The 23,933-nt window shown below is 45.1% G+C and overlaps 1 protein-coding gene across 2 annotated transcripts in view; it reads left to right on the forward strand.

Annotated features, from left to right (window-relative positions):
- Positions 1 to 23,933, forward strand: part of cdan1 (codanin 1) — an 85,132-nt gene that overhangs the window by 39,501 nt on the left and 21,698 nt on the right. For both annotated transcript variants that reach the window (XM_067991122.1, XM_067991124.1), the window contains 5 exons: positions 1,795 to 1,938; positions 3,163 to 3,329; positions 5,798 to 5,879; positions 19,846 to 19,926; positions 22,251 to 22,305. In XM_067991122.1, coding sequence (XP_067847223.1) covers positions 1,795 to 1,938; positions 3,163 to 3,329; positions 5,798 to 5,879; positions 19,846 to 19,926; positions 22,251 to 22,305 — 529 coding nt within the window. The remainder of the gene's footprint in view (positions 1 to 1,794; positions 1,939 to 3,162; positions 3,330 to 5,797; positions 5,880 to 19,845; positions 19,927 to 22,250; positions 22,306 to 23,933) is intronic.

Consider the following 23,933-nt stretch of genomic DNA (forward strand, 5'->3'; position numbering starts at 1 on the left):
AGTCGCCGCAGAATACCCAGCCTCTGACCTGCTCTTGTAGCCACAGTATTTATATGGCTCGTCCAATTAAGTTTCTGGTTAATGGTGACCCCCCAGGATGTTGATGGTGGGGGATTCGGAGATGGTAATGCCATTGAATGTCAAGGGGAGGTGGTTAGACTCTCTCTCTTGTTGGAAATGGTCATTGCCTGGCACTTGTCAGGCGAGAATGTTACTTGCCACTTATGAGCCCAAGCCTGGATGTTGTCTAGGTCTTGCTGCATGCGGGCTTGGACTGCTTCATTATCTGAGGGGTTGCGAATGGAACTGAACACTGTGCAATCAGCGGACATCCCCATTTCTGACCTTATGATGGAGAGAAGGTCATTGATGAAGCAGCTGAAGATGGTTGGGCCTAGGACACTGCCCTGAGGAACTCCTGCAGCAGTGTCCTGGGGCTGAGATGATTGGCCTCCAACAACCACTACCATCTTCCTTTGTGCTAGGTGTGACTCCAGCCACTGGTTAATTTTCCCCAATTCCCATTGACTTCAATTTTGCTAGGGCTCCTTGGTGCCACACTCGGTCAAATGCTGCCTTGATGTCAAGGGCAGTCACTCTCACCTCACCTCTGGAATTCAGCTCTTTTGACCATGTTTGGACCAAGGCTGTAATGAGTTCTGGAGCCGAGTGGTCCTGGTGGAACCCAAACTGAGCATCAGTGAGCAGGTTATTGGTGAGTAAGTGCCGCTTGATAGCACTGTCGACGACACCTTCCGTTACTTTGCTGATGATTGAGAGTAGGCTGATTGGGCGGTAATTGGCAGGATTGGATTTGTCCTGCTTTTTGTGGACAGGACATACCTGGGCAATTTTCCGCATTGTCAGGTAGATGCTAGTGTTGATGATGGGCCGAATGGCCTCCTTTTGTGCTGTAAGATTCTATGATAGAAAAAATTGTCCATTCAAAACATGCAGCAACTTCCTGCTCATAAGCCCTGCACAGTCTGATTAGATTGAAGAAAAAGGGGCTGGCTTATATTGCATTCTGGGAGTTGTCTATCTGAGTATTTGTGGGAGGAATTTCAAATGTTGAATAATTTAATGGTCGAGCTTAGTGACTTTCCTTTAGAACTTTGTAATATTCATTTAATATGTTAAAAAAAAAATTGTTTCCAATTGACTTGAGTGAAGAAAATGGTGAGAAGAAATTTGAGCAATTCAGTTAATTTTGTACCACTTGTTGATGATTGGTAGCTTTGGAGAAAAAAAATTGAGGGATTTGTTTGCATTGGAACAAAAATGACACCACAATCATTTATAATAAAACCCAACTGAAAACAATATGCAAGATAAAATACTTGCATAAGAATGTTGTAAAGTGGGTAGAGGTTTTCTAAAGCAATGAAGTATGTGAATTTAAAAAAAGTTGAATATTATAAAAGAGGAATAAAATGAGGAAAAATGTCTAACGGTATTTTCTGAAATAACTTCTGATGTTTAGCACGTACCATTCCTGAACTGGCAGGGAAAGGCTGTTATAAAAAGGTGTGAGGAGGTGCTTGAGGATGCCCTAAGTTGAGACTCCCAGTAACTTTGTTGTTCTGGTTTTTCTCCCCCTCTCTCCTTCCCAAAAAGAGACACTTGGTTATTCTGACTGGAACAGAAGAACAGCAAGGATCAGTGGCATGAAGCTGTGACCTGTAGATATTTGGTTTCCTGAGACTGACTGCCTTGATTTGGCATCGTGCTCCCAACAATGTGCCAGTCATTTTCACTGAAGCATTTTCTTCTCTTTATTTCTATTAATTTTAGGATGAAAAGGAGCACTTTGCCTCGGTCTTGATGACAGTAAGACTGCTGGCTAAGTTTCTTGGTTTCCTTGCCTTCCTTCCTTATCGTACAGGAGATCGACCAACGAGGGACATGCAAGAGGCAGCGGTTTCCCTGAGAAACAAGGTACACGCATGGAGTAATATTTACATTTCCTATAGATAATTGAGTCTTAGGCATAAGGGTGCATTGATATTTGACCTGTCTGGTTAATTGAGTTAATTTTTATTAAACTTAACCATTCTCATCTATTTCTTGAAGTAACTTTTTCCCCTTTCCATCTCCTTGCAATATGCCAGTCATTTTTCCCCTACTTCCTTTATTGTTTAAAAGAACATTTAACACTGATTTGGCTTGTATGGGTGACAGTTAAAAAGAAAAAAAAATTGTAAATGCTAGCAATCTGAAATAAAAATTCTGCAATAAATGGTGGGTCTATCAGTGCGTAGAGAAAAACTATAGGTAAATGTTTCATGTATAGACCCTTCATTTGGGTGCAGTCCTGCATCTTATGTGCACAAGAGGGCTTTGCTGTAATAAATTAGCTTGTCCAAATATAATTTAAGATGCCATGTTTTCTCTATGTTTGCTCTCTGATGTACAGCAAGATTTGGGGGAACACATTCTGTCTGTCTCACTAACAGAAATGCTTCTTTTCAGTGGTAAAGGAAATGTTTTTTTTCCCTTTTTTTGGTCTCTGGTAACTCTGCTGCCTGTATCCTATCCCACACCGAGTCCTGCTCGCACATTACTCTGTCCTTGCGGACTCAAATTGGCTTCCAGTCCTCCAATTCTCGTCCTTGTGTTGAAATCCAATCCTGGCTGTACCTCTTCCTTTCTCTGTAACGGCTAGTTCTACAGCTCCCACTGCCCTCCCAAAATCTCCATTCCTTTGATTCTGGCCCCTTGTCCATCTCCCCTCCCTTTACCTCACCATTCATGGCTGTACCTTTAGCCGTCTAGGATCCACGTTTTGGAATTCCCTCTCTAAACCCCTCCATCTACTGTTCTCCTTTTAAGGCTCTCCTTAAAACCAAGCTTTCGGTCACCCCTTCTAATGTTACTTCCTTTGTCTCAGCATCCAGTTTTCTCTGATTATGCCTCTGTGAAGTTCCTTGGGATGTTTTTCTATGCTATATGCTGTTGTTCATAACATCTCTGCTACGTTATCTAACCAGGAAACACTTGAACTTCGATCCCTCTGATGCCTTGTCCAGGATAGCTTTTTCTAGGAGAAGATTAAGTAACATTCTGCCTTATTAAATGTCGTCACAGCCTAAATATATTAAGCTATAAGTCACAATATTTGCTATACCAAGTTGTTTTTTTTTCTTGTCTTTACTTGCCTAGGGTGTGCCTGTTCTGAACGTGTACAAGTTACTGAGACGGTCAATTGAAAATCAGCGCACCACTCTCACTGTACCCTGGATAGTTGAGTTTCTTAGTATGGTGGACCATGTGGCTCCATTCCTGGATTATTATCACAGAGTGTTTACCCTCCTCTTGCATTTATACAGGTGAGTGTCAGGAGATGGTAACTAAGCATATTTGCTTTTTTTCCCCCTTTTTTTGTATGTTAGATAGATGGCATAACAGTGTGCTGCTGGATGCAACTAATATATGTCGGCCATGGCTCAGTGGCAAGGCGCTTTATAAATGCGAGCCTTTTTCTTTATTATGGGGACCGAGGTCTGATGGACTGGACCCTGATATCTCCTGGGAGCATAGAAAGAACCATGGAATCTTACAGCACAGAAGGAGGCTGTTCGGCCCATCGTGCCTGTACAGGCTCTTAAAAGCACTATCCAATTAGTCCCACACCCCTGCTTTTTCTCCATAGCCCTGCAAATTTTTCCCTTCAAGTATTTATCTAATTCCCTTTTGAAAGTTACGATTGAATCTCCTTCCACCACCCTTTCAGACAGTGCATTCCAGATCATAACAACTTGCTGTGTAAAAACTTGAAATGATACTGGGATGCTGGTGGGTGTGTTACAAATAGTTTAATGCATGCTTAGGGAGCTACAAGCTTATAGGTTATCGGCTGTTTTCAGCTAAACTCTAATTCCCATTCAAGAAAGCATTGTAAATTTGCTGAGGTTTACATGCTTAATCCTAAATGATGTAAAGGATTTTTGAACAGTTATCAGTTTGTGTCTGTAAACTTGTTAGCATGTCTTGGGCTTTACAATTACTCGTCTGAAACCGCTTGGGGGTCAAAATCCCACATCCCTCGCTGTGACGTGAGAGCAGATTTTAAGTGAAAAATCACAAGTGGTGACTGAGTCCAGTAGTTGCCAGATACTTCCTTTGACAAGATTTAAGATTGCATGATAGTTTAGCACAGCACAAGCCCTACGAACATACGAATTAAGAGCAGGAGTAGGCCATTCGGCCCCTCGATCCTGCTCTGCCATTTGATAAGATCATGGCTGATCTGGTTGTGACCTCAACCCTACTTTCCCATCTACCTACCTTTGACTTTACCAAACCTTTGACTCCCTTGTTAATCAAGAATCTATCTAACTCAGCCTTAAAAATATTCAATGACCCTGCCTCCACCACTCTCTGGGGAAGGGAGTTCTATAGACTCACAACCCTCTGAGAGAAAAAAATTCTCCTCATTCCGTCTTAAATGGGAGACCCGTTATTTTTAAACTGTGGCCCCTAGTTCTAGTCTCTCCCACAAGGGGAAACATCCCCTCAGCATCTACCCCTTCTAGTCCCCTCAGGATCTTATATGTTTCAATAAGATCACCTCTTATTCTTCTAAACTCCAATGTATCCAGGTCCAACTTGTCCATCCTTTCCTCATAAGATAACCTCCTCATCCCAGGAATCAGTCGAGTGAACCTTCTCTGAACTGTCTCCAAAGTAATTATGTCCTTTCTTAAATAAGGAGACCAAAACTGCACACAGTATTCTAGATGTGGTCTCACCAATGCCCTGTACAACTATAGCAAAACATCTCTACTTTTATTTTCCATTCCCCTTACAATAAATGACAACATTCCATTTGCCTTCCCAATTAGTTGCTGTACCTGCATACTAACTTTTTGTGATTCATGTACTAGGACACCCAGATCCCTCTGTACCTCAGAGTTCTGCAATCTCTCTCCATTTAAATAATATACTGCTTTTCTATTCCTCCTGCCAAAGTGGACAAGTTCACATTTTCCCACATTATACTCCATCTACCAAATTTTTGCCCACTCACTTAACCTATCTATATTCCTTTGCAGACTCCTTATGTCCTCTTCACAACTTACTTTCCTACACACCTTTGTGTCATCAACGAATTTAGCAACCATAAATTCAGTCCCTTCATCCAAGTCATTGATATAGATTGTAAATAGTTGAGGCCCAAGCACTGATCCCTGTGGCACTCCACTTGTTACATCTTACCAACCTGAAAATGACCCATTTATGCCTACTCTCTGTTTCCTGTTAGCTAACCAATCCTTTATCCATGCTGACATGTTACCCCCTACACCATGAGCTCTTATTTTGTATAGTAGTCTTTGATGTGGTACCTTGTCAAAAGCCTTCTGGAAATCCAAGTACACCATATCCACAGGATCCCATTTATCCACACTGCTTGTTGCTTCCTCAAAGGACTCTAATAAATTAGTCAAACACTATTTCCCTTTCACAAAGCCGTGTTGACGCTGCCTGATTGCATTGAGATTTTCAAAGTGCCCTGCTATAACCTCCTTAATAATAGATTCTAGCATTTTCCCTATGACAGACGTTAAGCTAACTGGCCTGTAGTTTCCTGCTTTCTGTCTCCCTCCTTTCTTGAATAGAGGAGTTACATTCATTATTTTCCAATCTGATGGGACCCTTCCAGAATCTAGGGAATTTTGGAAAATGAATACCAATGCATCTGTACTTATGAGATGAGGAGGGAGGAGAAGTGAAGTGGAGAATCTGCACGTTTGTTTTTATGTAAATTAAAATGACTTTACTCTGGTTCTTCGAACAGATGCTTGGTTCTAACAAGTGAGCAAAAGGGAAATTGCCTGAACAAGTTGCTGATCCTTGCTGTAGTGGGGTGGCTTTTCCAGGCAAGTATTTATCAAATGTTAAAGGAAATGATTTGGTTTGGGGTTTAAGTAGTACAGAATGTCAAATGTTTGACTGGTTTGCAGTACATAAGTTGGTTAGTTCACTGGTAGAAATTGCTAGGAATGCCAGTCTTTGCTTCAACATTTTTTTTAACTGTGCATGATCTGCACTTGAAGTGCCATAACCTATAAGATTACGGACCAAATGCTGGAAAGTGGGATTAGGCTGGGTAGCTTTTTTTCGACCGCCACGGATCCGATGGGCTGAATGGCCTCCTTCTGTGCCATAAATTTTCTATGTTTCTATGTGACTGTCCTTCCCTACCTAACAGCACTGTGGGAGCACTCTTACCACATAGACTGCAGCAGATCAAGGAGAAGGTCCACCACCAACTTCTCAAGGGCAACTAGGGATGGGCAATAAATGCCGGCCTTGCCAGCGATATCTACATCCCAAGAATGAATATATTAACAAAAAATACAAATCGAAAGTGAGGAGGAAGGTGGTGGTGGACCTTCTTCTTGAACCGCTGCAGTCCGTGTGGTAACGGTGCTCCCACAGTGCTGTTAGGTAGGGAAGGACAGTCACATAGAAAATTTATGGTGCAGAAGGAGGCCATTCGGCCCATCGTATCCGTGCCAGTCAAAAAAAAGCTACCCAGCCTAATCCCACTTTCCAGCATTTGGTCTGTAATCTAATAGGTGATGGCACTTCAAGTGCATCGAAAGTGAGGAGGAAAAGAAAAACTTGCATTTCTATTGTGCCTTTCACGACCTCAGGACAGCCCAACGCGCTTTACAACCAATGAAGTACATTTGAAGTGTAGTCACTGTTGTAATGTAGGAATCTCGGCAGCCAATTTGTGCGCAGCAAGGTCCCACATGCAGCAATGAGATAAATGACCAATCTGTTTTAGTGATGTTGATTGATTGAGGGATAATATTGGCCAGGACACCAGGGAGAACGCCCCTGCTCTTCAAATAGTGCCCTGGGATCTTTTACACCCACACAAGGGGGCAGAACGGTTTAAAGTGTCATCTGAAAGATGGCACCTCAGACAGTGCAGCACTCCCTCAGTACTGCAGTGAAATGTCAGCCTGGATTATCTGCTCAAGTCTCTGGAGTGGGACTTGAACCCACAACATTCTGACTCAGAGGTGAGAGTGATACTCACTGAGCCACGGCTGACACTGAAAGCAGCTGAGAAAGTACCAGTGAGAAAATACTGAGGATTTCTGAAAACAAACTAATTGAAGAGTCAGGAGAACCTATATGCATTTAAAAAAGAGACAGGAAGCCAGTCACATTGCTGAAGAAAAAAATTTTGAAGTCCTTTTGTGCGCCAAGGCTTCTTCGACAGCACCTCCCAAACCCGCGATCTCTACCATCTAGAAGGATAAGAGCAGCAGGCACATGGGAATAACACCACCTGCACGTTCCCCTCCAAGTCACACACCATCCCGACTTGGAAATATATTGCCGTTCCTTCATCGTCGCTGGGTCAAAATCCTGGAACTCCCTTCCTAACAGCACTGTGGGAGAACCTTCACCACACGGACTGCAGCGGTTCAAGAAGGTGGCTCACCACCACCTTCTCAAGGGCAATTAGGGATGGGCAATAAATGCCGCCTCGCCAGCGACGCCCTCATCCCATGAGCGAATAAAAAAAAAAAAATCTACAGGGGAATCAGAAGGAGGGTGGGGGGGATCTTAGCCCAACAAATTCTCCCAGGTTGAATGCAGGATAAAACTACATAGTTTGGCTCAACAGTACATCTCCAAAGAGCACCCCATTGTGGCATTGCCGCTTCCCTCACCAGGCATCCTTGCTTGGTAGTTTAATCTGGTGGACCCCTGCCTGCTAAGAGGTAGGTTGGGGCTCACGAACCAGAATCCTTGTGGGTGACAAAAGGAAGAGACTTTCATCCCCTTAATGTGGGCTGGATTGAAGCTGGGTCACTGAGGTAGAAGGATGGTGTTCTAACCTTCCCCGTACTGCCTGTCCTCCCACTGAATTGGACAACTTCTGTAAGGTATGTGTGTGGTGGGGGAATGGAAAGATAACAAACACCATCCTCAAATTCACAAATCATTAAAGTAGCGACGCAGGTTTACAAGGCCATATAAAATGCAAACAAAGCTCTGGGATTCATTTCTAGAGGAACAGAATTGAAAAGCAGAGAGAAGGTATGTTAAACATATATAGATCCTTGGTTAAACCACACTTGGAGTACTTTGCACAGTTCTACTCTTCATATTACAAAAAGGATATAGAGGCATTGGAGAAGGTGCAAAAAAGATTTACCAGAACTGAGAGGTTATAACCATCAGGAAAGACTGAACAGGCTGAGTCTTTTTTCTCTAGAAAAGAGAAGGCTGAGGGGTAACCTATTATTTAAAATTATGATGGGTGTGATAGGATAAACATATCGAAGATGTTTCCACTTGTGTGGGAATCCAAAACTGGGCACCATAAATATAAGATAGTCACTAATAAATCCAATCGGAAATTCAGAAGAAACTTCTTTACCCAGAGAGTGGTAAGAATGTGGAATTCGCTACTACAAGGAGTAGTTGAGGCGAATAGCATAGATGTATTTAAGGGGAAGATAGATAGGTACATGAGGGAGAAAGGAATAGAATCACAGAAAGTTACAACACAGAAGGAGGCCATTCAGCCCATCGTGTCTGTGCCGACTGAAAAAGAGCTATCCAGCCTAATCGCACTTTCCAGCTTGGTCCGTAGCCTTGTAGGTTCACTTCAAGTGCACGTCCAAGTACTTTTAAATGCATTGAGGTTTTCTGGTTCTACCACCCTCTCAGGCAGTAAGTTGTGACCCCTACCACGTAGGTGGAAAAATTTACCCTCAGCGTCCCTCGAATCTGTCTACCAATTACTTTTAAATCTATGCCCCCTCGTTATTGACCCCTCTGCTAAGGGAAATAGGTCCTTCGTATCCACTCTATTTAGGCCCCATATAATTTATACACCTCAATTAAATCTCGCCTCGGCCTCCTCTGTTCCAATCATAGAATGGTTACAGCAAAGAAGGAGGCCATTTGGCCCATCGACCCCATGCCGGCTCTCTGCAAGAGCAATCCAGCTAGTCCTACTCCCCGCCCTTTCCCCGTAGCCCTGAAAAATTTTTCCCTTCAAGTACTTACCCAATTCCCTTTTTAAAAGCCACGCTTTCAGGCAGTGCATTCGAGATCGTGACCACTCGCTGCGTAAAAAAGTTTTTCCTCATGTCGCCTTTTGGTTCTTTTGCCAATCACCTTAAATCTGTCTCCTCTGGTTCTCGACCCTTCCGCCAATGGGAACAGTTTCTCTCTATCTACTGTCTTAGACCCCTCATGGTTTTGAACACCTCTATCAAATCTCCTCTCAACCTTCTCTGCTCTAAGGAGAACAACCCCAGCTTCTCCAGTCTATCCATGTAACTGTAGTTTGGAATAGAAGGATATGCTGCTGGGGTTCGATGAAGTAGAGTGGGAGGTGGTTTGTGTGGAGAGTAAACACCGACATAGACCAATTGGGTCAATTGGCTTGTTTCTGTGCTGTAAATTTTATGTTATTAGTTGCCCTTTTGTTTTTCGGCTGTTGTATATTCTACCCATTTTGCAGATAGAACATTCATTTTTGCAACACAAATTTCGGGTACTCGGTTGAAAATGGACACGTTGCAAACTCTGTACACACCCGGCTTGAAAGACTTTGGCCTTCTGGGGACACAGAGGACTGGGAGGGACAAATAGCACTAGAGTAAAGAAGAATTCAGAAATAGGAGGGATCAAACAGGCAAACTAAGATGAGGTTGGAGTGTTGTGCGTGAACGCACGTAGCGTGGTAAGTAAGGTTGGTGAGCTGCAGGTTCAAGACGCCAAATGGGACTGTGATATAGTGGCAATAACAGAGACCTGACTCAAAGAAGGGGAGGATTGGGTACTTAATATTCCTGACTACAAGGTATTCAGGAAAGATAGGGAAGAAAAGAAAGGAGGGAGAGGGGGTGCGGGGGTGGTGGCAGTATTGATCAAAGAAACTATTATAGCACTGGAAAGAGATGATGTAGTCGAGGGGTCAAAGACAGAATCTTTTTTGTTAGAATTAAGAACGATAGAGGAGCTATTCCACCACTGGGAGTATACTATAGGCCACCAAATAGTGGGAAGGAGATGGATTGAAACACATAAGATTCTGAGAGGGTAGAAGCTGTGTGGCTGTTTCCACTGGCTGGAGAGTCTAGAACTAAGGAGCATTGCCTCAGGATAAGGAGTTGGCCATTTAAGACTGAGATGAGGGGGAATTTCTTCATTCAGAAGGTTGTGAATCTTTGGAATTCTTTATCCCAGAGGACTGTGGATGCTCAGTCGTTGAATATATTCAAGGCTGAGATCGATAGATTTTTGGACTCTGAGGGAATCAAGGGATATGGGGATCGGGCAGGAAAGTGGAGTTGAGGTCGAAGGTCAGCCATGATCTGATTGAATGGTAGAACAGACTCGAGGGGCTGTATGGTCTACTGCTGCTCTTATTTCTTATGTTCTTAGGAGTAAATTTGCAGGCAAATTACAGAAAGATGCAAGAACTATAGAGTAGTGATTATGGGGGACTTCAATTATCCCAACATAGACTGGGACAATAACAGTATAAAGGGCAAAGAGGGGGAAGAATTCCTGAAATGTGTACGAGAACTTTCTGGATCAGTGTATTTCCAGTTCAACGAGGAAGGAAACAGTGCTGGATGAATGAAGCAGGGCAGATGGAGTGTGTTTCAGTGGGGGAGCATTAAGGGAACAGTGATCATAATTTCATTAGATTTAGAATAGTTATGGAAAAGGACAAGGAACAATCAAGCATAAAAATACTTAACTGGAGGAGGGCTAATTTCAGTGAGTTAAAAAGGGATCTTGCCCAGGAGGTTTGGAATCAAAAATTGACAGGCAAAATAGTAATTGAACAATGGGAGGCCTTCAAAGAGGAATTGGTTTGAGTACAAAGTATACACATTCCTATGAGGGGGAAAGGAAGGGCATCCAAAGCTAGAGCTCCCTGGATGACTAAAGATATAGAGATTAAAATGATACTGAAAAAGAAGTCGTCGTCTTCTTCTTTGGCAGTCCCTCAGGGTCGAGGATGACTTGCTTCTACTCCGGGAAGGTGGGTTCTGCGGTGGCTGAATAGTCCAATCCCGGAGCCGCAGACTCTGCCACAGGTGGGGCAGGTAGTGTTTATTAAGGCAGGCGGGTGGGAGAGACGCTCTGGATTCTGTGCGCTCTTTCCGCTGCTTGCGCTTGGCCTCCACGTGCTCCACTCGGTGTCCCTCGAAGTGATTGATGCCTTCGCGGATGCTTCTTCTCCAGTTTGGGCATTCTAGGGCAAGCGATTCCCACGTGTTGGTGGGGATGTTGCATTTTTTTAGGGAGGCTCTGAGAGTGTCCTTATAGCGTTTCCTCTGCCCTCCTAGTGATCGCCTGCCATAGTGGAGCTTGGAGTAGAGCACTTGTTTAGGGAATCTTGTGTCAGGCATGCGGACATTGTGGCCCGTCTGTCGCAGCTGGTTGAGCGTGACCAGTGCCTCGATACTGGGGATGTTAGCCTGGGAGAGAACGCTCACGTTGGTACACCTATCCTGCCAGTGGATTTGCAGGATTTTGCGGAGTCAACGTTGGTGATATCTCTCCAGGGATTTGAGGTGTCTGCTGTACATGGTCCATGTTTCTGGTGCATATAGGAGGGTGGGGTCCACAGCTGCTCTGTAGACCATGAGCTTGGTGCTGGATTTGAGGTCTCTGTCTTCGAGCACTCTGTTCCTCAGGCACACTGGCGCATTGGAGTCGATGTTGAATTTCATCGTCGATGTCTGCTCGCGCCGAGAGGAGGCTCCCGAGGTATGGGAAATGATCCACGCTATCCAGAGGCTCACCATGGATCTTGATGGTCAGAGGACAGTGTTGTGTAACAGGAGCGGGCTGGTAGAGGACCTTTGTTTTCCGGATGTTTCCTCTGCTGTTCTCTCATACGCCCCGTCTGCGTACTGCAGCTCGATGACAGAAGTCGGGGTGGTCTTGGTTCTGGCCTGGAGGTGTCGAAGGTTGAACAGTTTCCCGCTTGTCCTGTTGGTTAGCTCCACTCCGGCGGGCAGCTTCATGGTGATGGGGTGGAGTGTTGCAGCGAGAAAGATGGAGAAGAGCGTTGGTGCAATGACGAAGCCCTGCTTAACCCCAGTTTGCACTCGTATTTGGTCTGTGGTGGATCCGTTGGTGAGAATCACAGCTTGCATGTCATCGTGGAGCAGGCGGAGAATGGTGACGAATTTCTGCGGACAGCTGAATTTGAGGAGGATGCTCCACAATCCCTCCCGGTTGACAGAGTCGAAGGCCTTTGCGAGATCGAAGAAGGCCATGTACAGAGGTTGATGCTGCTCCCTGCACTTTTCCTGGACTTGTCGCGCGCTAAAGATCAGGTCCATTGTGCCTCTTGACGGGCGGAAGCCGCATTGAGACTCGGAAAAAGTAGGCTTATGACGAATGTAAGGTTCATAATACAGTAGAGTATCAAGCTGAATACAGAAAGTACAGAGGAAATCTAAAAAAGGGAATAAGGGGGCAAAGAGAGAATATGAGAATAGATTAGCGGCTAACATAAAAGGGAACTCAAAAGTCTTTTATAAACATATAAATAGTAAAAGGGTAGTCAAAAGAAGGGTGGGACCAATTAGAGACAAAAAGATCATCTTGTGGAGGCAGAGGGTATGGCTGAGGTATTAAATGAATTCTTCTCATTTGTCTTCACTGGAGAAGAGGATGCTGCCAATGTAGCAGTCATAGTATCAGAGAAATTTAAGGCACAGAAGGGGGCCGTTCAGCCCATCGTGCCTGTGCCAGCTGATAAAGAGCTATCCAGCCTAATCCCAGTTTCCAGCTCTTGGTCCATAGGCTTGTAGGTTACGGCACTTCAAGTGCATATCCAAGTACTTTTTAAATGTGATGAGGGTTTCTGTTTCTGCCTCTACCACCCTTTCAGGCAGAGAGTTCCAGACCCTCACCATCCTCTGGGTGAAAAAATGTCTCCTCAACACCCCACTAATCCTTCTACCAATTGCTTTAAATCTATGCCACCTGGTTATTGGCCTCTCTGCTAAGGGAAATAAGTCCTTCCTATCCACTCTATCTAGGCCCCCTCATAATTTTATACACATCAATTAAATCTCCCCTCAGCCTCCTCTGTTCCAAAGAAAACAACTCCAGCCTGTCCAATCTTTCCTCATACCTAAAATTCTCAAGCCCTGGTAATATCCTTGGAAATCTCCTCTGTACCCCCTCAAGTGCAATTGTATCTTTCCTGTAATGTGGTGACCAGAACTGTACACAGTACTCTAGCTGTGGCCTCGGTCGTGTTTTATATAGTTTTAGCATACAAAGTGGCTATTGACACCACTATGTCAGCGAATTAGTTGGAAGCGGGGCGGGACTTATAGCAGGATTCACAGCAAACAGTCTAGTTTACAGCAAACAGTGTATTTAAACAGAGGGGACGTGAAGTGTGCAGGACGCCATCTTGGTAAAGGTTTGCGCGTGCGCACCTAACGACTGCCAGCAGCATGAAGAGTAGGGAGATAATGATGCGAATCAGTGTACAATGCTCATTTGAAGCAGCCGGTGACATTTTGGAACTGCCAATGCCCTGTCTTAACCTTGCACAGCTGAACAGGACCTAAACGGCATGAAGGACCCCCCCCCCCACCCCCACCAGCGCTATTTAAAGGGACCATGCAGGAATTATGGGCTAGTTGCTGGATTATTTATTCTGGCTGCTGGTGCAATTGCACGTGTTTTTGGATGTTTCCTATATTTGGCTAAATTTGCAGTATTCTACAGAGAGTGGTCTGGCTGGCCTTGCAGTTCTTTTAGTGACATTTAAAATAGTGTGCTAATTGCTTTCAGACATGGGTGGCCTGCTAGGGCTTCCTCTGGGAATTGAACATGGCTGGGAGAATGAAGAGAGGCCACACAGAGCAGGATAGGCTGCTAGAAGAAGGAGGAGGAGACGGCGCAGGGCACTCAGCAGGAGGCCATATCCAGGGACCTATTCTGTTACCTCAACTTCAGCGACGACCAGTGCATCAGCTGGCTGCGGTTCACTAAAGAGGTCGTGACTGAGATTTGTCAACTGCTGTAGCCACAGCTGCAGCCTCAGAACAGGGCAAGGACAGCATTACCTCTGGCTGTCAAGGTAACTGTTGCGCTTAATTTTTACGGCTCTGGCTCCTTTCAGGCTGCTGCTGGCAATATAAGCAACATCTCGCAGTTTGCACTGCACTGCTGTATAAGGAAGGTCACGGAGGTTCTGTACACACTCAAACAGATTCATCTCTTTCCCTCTTGACAGAGACAAGCAGCATGTGTGAACACGAGGGTTTGCTCGCATTGCAGGCTTCCATTGACTGCACGCATATTGCCATGCGTGCTCCACATCAGAACTCGGCCGTATTCGTGAACGGAAAGGGGCTCCACTCCCTCAATGTGCAGCTGGTGTGCGATCACATGCAGCACATCGTGCAGGTCAGTGCCCACTACCCTGGCAGCAGTCATGATTCCTTCATCTTGTGGCAGTCCAACATGCCACCTATATTTCAATCAGCACAGCAAGTCAAAGGCTGGCTACTGGGCGACGAGGGTTATCCCCTCATGAAGTGGCTCATGACTCTGGTCCGGAATGCACGCACATGTGCATAGCAGGCGTTCAACGAGACCCATGCTGCCACAGGGAACATTGTCGAACACACCATATGTGTCCTCAAGCAATGCTTCTGCTGCCTGGATCGCAGTACTCAGCCGAGCGGCTATCGAGATTTGTTGTCGCATGCTCCTTGCTGCACAACCTCACCATTACCATCGCCTATCGAGCGGGAACCTGAGCAAGAGGAAAAAGCGGAAGAGGAAGAGGAGGAAGTCCAGCAGGAAGTGGAGGAAGAGGCAAGGAGGCCACAAGGTGGCCAGGCCCTGTCTGCCAGGGGTCTGCGTGATCAGATTATTAATGAGCGACACCACTGACCTCGAGGATACCTCCCCGTTCACCAACATTCCCACCACTCTTTACCTTTCCTCTCTCGCATGACCATCAAATTGTCTTCGTTATGATTACACATTACTTGCGTCCTCAGCCCATCGCAGAAATAAAAACCACCACCAAATGCAAATTCAAATCCACATTTATAAATTAACACATGATGGAAACAAAATTAGATTATTCACCCTTGTGCATTCCCTTAGTGCCTATTGTTCATGTGCCTTTACCTATCCTAGTGCTCCTACGAGGTGCATCCCCAGTGGCTGGAGCATGGGTGGTGGGAGGTTGCTGACCTTTAATTGAGGAGAGTGGAGGATGACTTTGAGCAGCTCTGGGCCGGGAGGGCCTGGCTTCAAACTGCACCATCTCGGCCTGGGCTGCAGCAGTCTTGCGTGGCTGACTGACGGGCAACAGCAAGGGCACTGGTGGAGTGGCAGGGGTGGATGCAGGAATGCTGTCATCCTGAGAGAGGACAGCAGGTCTGACTGCCACGGCGCTACTGCCACTCTCCCGGGGCGGCGCTCAGCAATCCTGATGATCTGCTGGAGAATGGATTGCTGGAGTGCTGTGACGCCCTGGAAGCCCCGTGCCACGTCAGCAGCAGTCTTGAGCTCCAAACGCAGCAGTCAGACCTTTGATGGCAGACGTTTGTGCTGCAATGGAAGCTGTGACATCGCTCATCAGACGCTGTATCATGGTGGGTTCCACAGGTGTGCTGATAGAACGGTTGGTCACCTCCATGTGGGAAAGGATGGGCTCCAGCTCTGCGTAAAGCCCTGTGCCTAGTTGGAGCTGGACTTCTCCATGCCCCTTGACATTGTGTGCAGGCTTTCCAGTGCACCAAGCATCTGGTGGTGTCTGTCCATTAGCCTTCTTCTGTAGCCTGGCCCATCACAATCATCATTTGACTCCTGTGCAGCAGAGCCATTGCGAGACCTCGCCCTCAGGTGAGCTGGCACTTGTGGTTTCCGTTCCCCCCGCCAAGCCTCCTGCACATTTGTGCTCGGTGTCTCACCACGTGCAGATCCCTCCTCTAACCTAGCCTCTAAATTACGCGCAGTGTCAGTATCTGAGCTGGTGGATGCGAGTGTCAGATCAAGTGACGTTGTGTCCGCATCATCACTATGATCTTCCTCTGCCTCCTCTGACTGGGCAGGTTCCGGCTCTTGGGTATCTGATCTGACAAAGGAACACAGGTTGAGTTGTGGTGAGGGGAGTGGAGAAAGTAAGATGCGTGCTGACACAATCTGCAGCACGTGCGTCAGAAAAGATTGTGGGATGAGAGAGAAGTGGGAAGTGAGAAAGAGGATTAGGTATGCAGACACCCTCATCATCAATTCCTCCAGCGCTGCCAATGGCCATGGCCTCAGTGACGGCCCTTCCAATGATGGACAGCACATGGTGTAGGCGGAACCTGTCCTCCTCTAGTTCTTTCCTGCTGCCTGTTGTTATGTGCCACCTTCTCCTGCAAGAAAGAGGGAAGTGTGTCAGTGAGCGTCCTGCAAGATGTTTGGGAGATGTGGCTGTCATGATTGAATAGCTGCCAGCGTGTGTGAGACCTGTGAGTTGTGTGGCTTGCAACAGTGGTGAGAGGAAGCATCTGATTTGAAGAGTTGCGTACTGATTGAAAGAGTTTGTTGATGGGGGGTGTAGTGCGTGGAGCAGTGGATGCGGCAAGTGGTGTAGTTGGTAGGAGATCCCACTTGACAGTTGAATGCTCTTACCGTGACCACTCGTGTCAAATCATTGAACTTCTTCCTGCACTGCATCCATGTTCTTGGCGCTATGCTCCTGGCATTGATCTCATCCACTACTCCCTCCCACTGCCTCTTGAGCATATGTCTGGAGGGCCTTCTGCCCTCCCCAGCGGATATAGGATGCCCCTCCTTCTCTCCACCTCTTCCACCATGGCCTCTAGTGCATCATCCAAGAACCTTGGTGCACGCTCTCTCGCAGGCGCAGCCATTCTTCCAACTATCTCAGCCCAGGAAACACTTCTCACGCCACAGTGCACCTCCCCTTTAAGATGCACGCAGCCAATCAACAGCACAGGTAGTGCTGGCTGCACTCAGCAATCTTTGAAATCATCAGGCAGCACGAATGTTACGTGCTGTTCGCATCGCTATGACTGGGCGCTGGTTAATCGCGCACCGCGATCCCAGCGCCTGTTTTCGGGGGTTATCCAATATAACCCCCAGAGTCTCTACGAACTACAGCAAACAGTCTATTTACTCAGCATACAGAGTCTATATAAAAAGAGTCTCTACGCACTACAGCAAGCAGAACTCATGACTGAAACTTTTTTTTATTCATTCTTGGGATGTGGGCATCGCTGGCATGGCCAGCATTTATTGCCTATCCCTAATTGTCCTTGAGAAGGTGGTGGTGAGCCGCTGCCTTGAACTGCTGAGTGGGATTGTACAACTGAGTGGCTTGCTCGACCATTTCAGAGAGCAGTTAAGGATCAACCACATTGCTGTGGGTCTGGAGTCACATATCGGCCAGACCGGGTAAAGATGGCAGGTCGCCTTCCCTAAAGGACATTAGTGAACCAGATGGGTTTTTACAACAATCTAGTAGTTTCATGGTCACCATTACTGATACCAGCTTTTTATTCCAGATTTTATTTAAATTTAATTAACTGAATTTAAATTTACCAGCTGCCATAGCAGGATTTGAACTCATGTACTCTGGATTATTAGTCCAGTAACATAACCACCATACAGCAACATATCCTGATGAAAGCAGGGTTATTTCTCCAGCAAAATGCAGTGAATGGAGGATAGTTACAGAATACAAACTACGTGTGTAAAATCAATCCCAGTCACTTACAGCAGTGCGGTCTCCAGGCATGATTGATGGGGGAATTATCCAATCACCTCCATTCTGGCCAGGTATAGTGGTGTCACCATATACAGCATAACCTCCCTGCTTTTATATTCTTTGCCTCGGCTAATAAAGGATGCCTTCTCAACACCTTATCTACCTGTCCTGCTACCTTCAAGGATCTGTGGACATGCACTCCAAGGTCCCTCACTTCCTCTACACCTCTCAGTATCCTCCCATTTATTGTGTATTCCCTTGCCTTGTTTGCCCTCCCCAAATGCATTACCTCACACTTCTCTGGATTGAATTCCATTTGCCACTTTTCTGCCCACCTGACCAGTAAAGGAGGAGATAGTAGTGATATTGGATAGGTTAAAAAATAGATGAAGAGGGGGTACTGAAAAGATTGGCAGTACTCAATGTAGAAAAGTCACCCGGTCCAGATGGGATGCATCTTAGGCTACTGAGGGAAGTAAGGGTGTAAATTATGGAGGCTCTGGCCATAATCTTCCAATCTTCCTTAGATAGGGGGGGACGGTGCCGGAGGACTGGAGGATTGCAGATGTCACACCCCTGTTTTAAAAAAAAAAGGGAGGGGGATAAACCTGGCAGTTACAGGCCAGTCAGCCTAACGCCGGTGATGGGGAAACATTATAGACAGTAATCTGGGACAAAATTAGCAATTGGAAAAGTATGGGCTAATAAATGAAAGTCAGCATGGATTTTTTAAAAGGAAAATCATGTTTGACTAACTTGATTGAGTTCTTTGATGAAGTAACGGAGAGGGTTGATGAGGGTAGAGCGATTGATGTTCTGTAAATGGACTTTCAAAAGGCATTTGACAAAGTGTCACATAACAGACTTGTTAGCAAAATTAAAGCCCATGAGATTAAAGGGACAGTGGCAGCATGGATACAAAATTGGCTAAGGGACAGAAAAGAGAGTAGTGGTGAGCGATTGTTTTTCAGACTGGAGGGAAGTGTACAGTGGTGTAACCCAGGGGTCACTATTAGGACCACTGCTCTTTTTGATATATATTAATGACCTGGACTTGGGTATATAGGGCATAATTTCAAAGTTTGTAGATGACACGGAACTCGGAAATATAGTAAACAATGTGGAGGATAGTAACAGACTTCAGGAGAGCATAGCTAGACTGGTGAAATGGGCAGCCACGTGGCAGATGAAATTTAACGCAGAGAAGTGTGAACTGATACACTTTGGTATGAAGATTGAGGAGAGGCAATATAAACTAAATGGTACAATTTTAAAGGGGGTGCAGGAACAGAGAAACCTGGGGGTGTATTTGCACACATCTTTGAAGGTGGCAGGACAAGTTGTGAAGGCTGTCAGTGCATATGGGATCCTGGGCTTTATTAATAGAAGCACAGAGTACAAAAGCAAGGAAGTTGTGCTAAATCTTTATAAAACACTGGTTAGGCCTCAACTGGAGTATTGTGTTCAATTCTGGGCACCATACTTAAGGAACAATGTCAAGGCCTTAGGGTGGGTGCAGAAGAGATTTACTAGACTGGGACCAGGGATTAAGGACTCCAGGTATGTGGAGAGACTGGAGAAGCTTAGAGCAGAGAAGTTTAAGGTGAGATTTGATAGAGGTGTTCAAAATTATGAAGTGTTTTGATAGAGTAAATAAGGAAAAACTGTTTCCAGTGGCAGAAGGGTCATTAACAAAAGGCACAGATTTGAGGTGATCGGCAAAAGAGCCAGAGGCGACATGAGGAAATATTTTTTGATGCAGCAAGTTATTATGATCTGGAATGCACTGCCTGAAAGGGTGGTGGAGGCAGATTCAATAGTAACTTTCGAAAGGGAATTGGATAAATACTTGAAGGGAAAAAAATTGCAGGGCTTTGGGGAAGGAACGGGGGAATGGGACTAATTGGGTAGTTCTTTCACAGCGGCACAAGCACGATGGGCAGAATGGCTGTTTTCTGTGCTGTACCTACTATGATACAATAGGCTTTGAAATGGGCAATGCAGATAGTAAGACATGGAATGTGTATGTATGGTATATAATCCAAATAACATTGTCAAAATCTCCTTAGATTCCTACAGTTCCTGAAGAAATGTTCTTCAATGAAGAGAAGATTGATGTATTTGAAGCAAACATATCTGATCAAGGCTTAGTAAGTCAAGCAGGCATTGCACCTCCAGCTTTTTATTGCCTCATAGATGAGTGGACTGTTCAGTTCACAGTTGAATATAAAAAAACATTAATTTTTGTTATTAGAGTAACCATGAGCTCTCCTGATTGCTTACTGAGTAAAGGTGATGTAATGCTAAACTGCTCTGACCAAATGGTCTTCATTTGATCCACTGTGTGACTGCTGATCTTAGGCAAGGAGCCATTTGGGATAATGTGGACATTAATGCCCTTTTGCTGGTGAGGAAATTTGCTTTCAGTGGATGTGTGTGGACATCAATGAGAACAGGATTTGGCGTGGCTGTGATGCCCTCTGAGGTTGAATAGCTTGCCAACGCATTGTCCCAAGTTCCCAAAGAACGGTTAATTGGGATGATGAGGCCACTTGTGTCCAGGAAGCTATAGTCCAGCAAGAGTCAGGAGAGGGAGGATGAAAAAGGAGAAAGACATTTGTCACATCCTTTGATGCTGCAATGCTCATGGCTCCCTCACTGGTTCAAAAACCACACAGATTGGAGCACTTGGTAGTACCTAAGAAAATGACAGTCTCTCCATCTGGCTAGTCCCAAAAACCAATGCCTTTCAATTGCTCAATCTTAAATATGTCCATTTTTTCCTTTTAAGTGACTCCCAGACGATGTGCAGTCCATTCCACACATTCACCACCGTCTGTGTAAAGTAGTTTAAACTGTCTGTGCACCTTACCACTTCTAAGTTCGGGTATCTAGGTATTGTAATTTTGTTTGTAAACTGTTCATAAACTTTTCTCCCCTCTGGTGCAAGCTCCAGTCTTCTATTCTGTTTTCACCCATGTTGGGCCATTACATTTTCCAGATTCCAATATATTTTTCTGATCTTCAAGTATATAAAACAATTGACTGTAGAACACCTGCTCTACAAAACTCCCTTCACTATATAACCTACACTCCGAAATGTAAACAATGTCTAGTCCTCCACAGAATTAAACACTTAATGGGGAGGTGTGTGATGCTGAATTATTGCTTAATTCTAAATGTTAAAGGGAGATCCTAGTATGTTGGTGTAATTTCCATTTACTTGTTGCAGTGGTACAAAAATGCTGGTTAGACACAGTCTGATACTCTTCCTTCACCCCTCCCTATCCAAGTGGAGGAGTCCCAATCTTCTGATGAGTGCCTCTCCATAGCAGCACAGTGAAGATTAGAAACTCTGCCATCTCGGTTGGTTAGTTCATCTCATCTTATTCAGCAAGAACGTCTTCTCTCCTATATTGAGACGTTGCGATGGATGTTCATGAACAGAACGTAATGGTGTCACACCATGAGCCAAATGAAGAGATCAAAGTTTGTGACTAAAAGACAGGCATCCGTTTATTTTTTGAGACTGCAGGACAACTTTGATTGTATACTTTTTTTTTTATTCGTTCACGGGATGTGGGCGTCGCTGGCAAGGCCGGCATTTATTGCCCATCCCTAAGAGGGCAATTAAGAATCAACCACATTGCTGTGGGTCTGGAGTCACATATAGGCCAGACCGGGTAAGGACGGCAGGTTTCCTTCCCTAAAGGACATTAGTGAACCAGATGGGTTTTTACGACAATCCGGTAGTTTCATGGCTATCATTACTGATACTAGTATTTTAATTCCAGATTTTTATTTAATTAATTGAATTTAAATTCGCCAGCCGCCGTGGCGGGATTTGAACTCGTGACTCTGGATTTGAGTCCAGGCCTCTGGATTACTAGCCCAGTAACATAACCACTATGCTACCGTACTTGACTAATGGCAAGTAATGAAAAGTTGGAGATTTTTGAGTTATTGAGAAGATGTTGACAAGTCAATGTTCTCTTACCTCCCTACCAAAAAAATAAAACAATCTATGCCCTTCCAATCCATTCTGAAATGCAGGAGTTTTGTTGCTCCAGCCTCATTGACATAAATGTTCGTTTGCTTGCTAAGTGTAATAGATTCAAAAATGTGACTGATGACAATACGCTACTTCTGGGTACCCATGTACTTGAGCTATCATTGCCCAAATGGACAAACTATAGACTTGCTTTCAAAAATGTGCGAAAGCTCTATAACTGGTCAGAGTGAGTGACACTTCCTTCCTGAAAAAGCATCCAACCCTCTGCCTTTCACATCCCTGGTTGAAAAAATGTAATTCGAGACCCAATTGAGCGACTGGTGTCATACTTCTGGATATAAAATCACATTCTGTTGCATTAAAGCAGCTAAAACGGCAAGTCACGGAGGTGCCTCATCATTTCTGATCGAGTGTCCATCTCCCCTTGATACCAAGTGTGCTGTATGTTTTTTCTATTTTCAGGATTCTGTTCCTTTGGTTGACCAGCAGCTGCTCTATCTCTGTTGTCCCTATCTGAGTAAGTATTTCTGGACATTGGGGGATGGGATGGGATGGAGGAGGCGAGGTGGGGGCAGCAGGCAGAGGAGAGAGCTAAATAGAAGGTTAATGGTTCAAATAAAGCTCACACAGACACTTTGACTGCTTATTTGTACGCCACTAGACATTTAAATGTTTACTTAAGGTTATCACATTTAACTAAATTGTTGGCATTTTTCAAAGATATTACTAGCATGGGGAACAAGGAAATAGAGTGGATTTTATGGGCGTCGATTATTTAAGAGGTGATATTATAGTATAAGGCGCCAGTTAGATTGTACTGGAGCATCGCTGGTCACCATCCCGCAGGAAGGCTGATAGACCTCTCTGTGGTGCTGTGTGTGGCGACTAAGTTGACGCACATTTTCAGGAATTTAAGTTATGAAGAAAGGCTGAGGAAGTTGGGTTTGTTCTCATTGGAAAAGGGAACTCAAGCTTTTTGTTTTATAATGTTGGCTGTTCTTAATATTCTGTATTTTTGGTTTATGTTTTATTTAATTTCCCATATGAATATCATCTTTTCCCTTTAGGAACAGGAGGAGGCAATTCAGCCCCTCGAGCCTGTTCAGTGAGATCTTGGCTGACCTATACCTTAACTCCATTTACCTGCCATAGCTCCGTATCCCTTGATACCCTTACCTAATAAAAAATCTGTCGATCTGTTTTTGTCGTGTGTGATCCTTGATTAGAAAGATTTTCAAGACTCTCGGGTTTCCAATAAGGCATCTCCTATTGCTCGGAGGTGTGTAATAGTGACGTGTGGGGATTCTCTCCCTTTACCCCTCCCCTCCCAGAGTGTCATAGAGTTATACAGCACGGAGAGAGGCCCTTCGACCCATCGTGTCCGCGCCGGCCATCAGCCCTGTCTACTCTAATCCCATATTCCAGCATTTGGTCCGTAGCCTTGTATGCTATGGCATTTCAAGTGCTCATCCAAATGCTTCTTGAATGTTGTGAGGGTTCCTGCCTCCACAACCCCCTCAGGCAGTGAGTTCCAGACTCCAACCACCCTCTGGGTGAAAAAGTTCTTTCTCAAATCCCCTCTAAACCTCCCGCCTTTTACCTTGAATCTATGTCCCCTTGTTATAGAACCCTCAACGAAGGGAAAAAGCTCCTTAGTATCCATCCTATCTATGCCCCTCATAATTTTGTACACCTCAATCATGTCCCCCCTCAGCCTCCTCTGCTCCAAGGAAAACAAACCCAATCTTCCCAGTCTCTCTTCATAGCTGAAGCGCTCCAGCCCTGGTAACATCCTGGTGAATCTCCTCTATACCCTCTCCAAAGCGATCACATCCTTCCTGTAGTGTGGCGACCAGAACTGCACACAATACTCCAGCTGTGGCCTAACCAGTGTTTTATACAGCTCCATCATAACCTCCTTGCTCTTATATTCTATGCCTCGGCTAATAAAGGCAAGTATCCCATATGCCTTCTTTACCACCTTATCCACCTGTTCCGCCGCCTTCAGGGATCTGTGAACTTGCACACCAAGATCCCTCTGACCCTCTGTCTTGCCTAGGGTCCTCCCATTCATTGTGTATTCCCTTGCCTTGTTAGTCCCTCCAAAGTGCATCACCTCGCACTTTTCCGGGTTAAATTCCATTT

This window comes from Heptranchias perlo, chromosome 10 (genome assembly GCF_035084215.1).
Source record: "Heptranchias perlo isolate sHepPer1 chromosome 10, sHepPer1.hap1, whole genome shotgun sequence".
Classification (NCBI taxonomy): Eukaryota; Metazoa; Chordata; class Chondrichthyes; order Hexanchiformes; family Hexanchidae; genus Heptranchias; species Heptranchias perlo.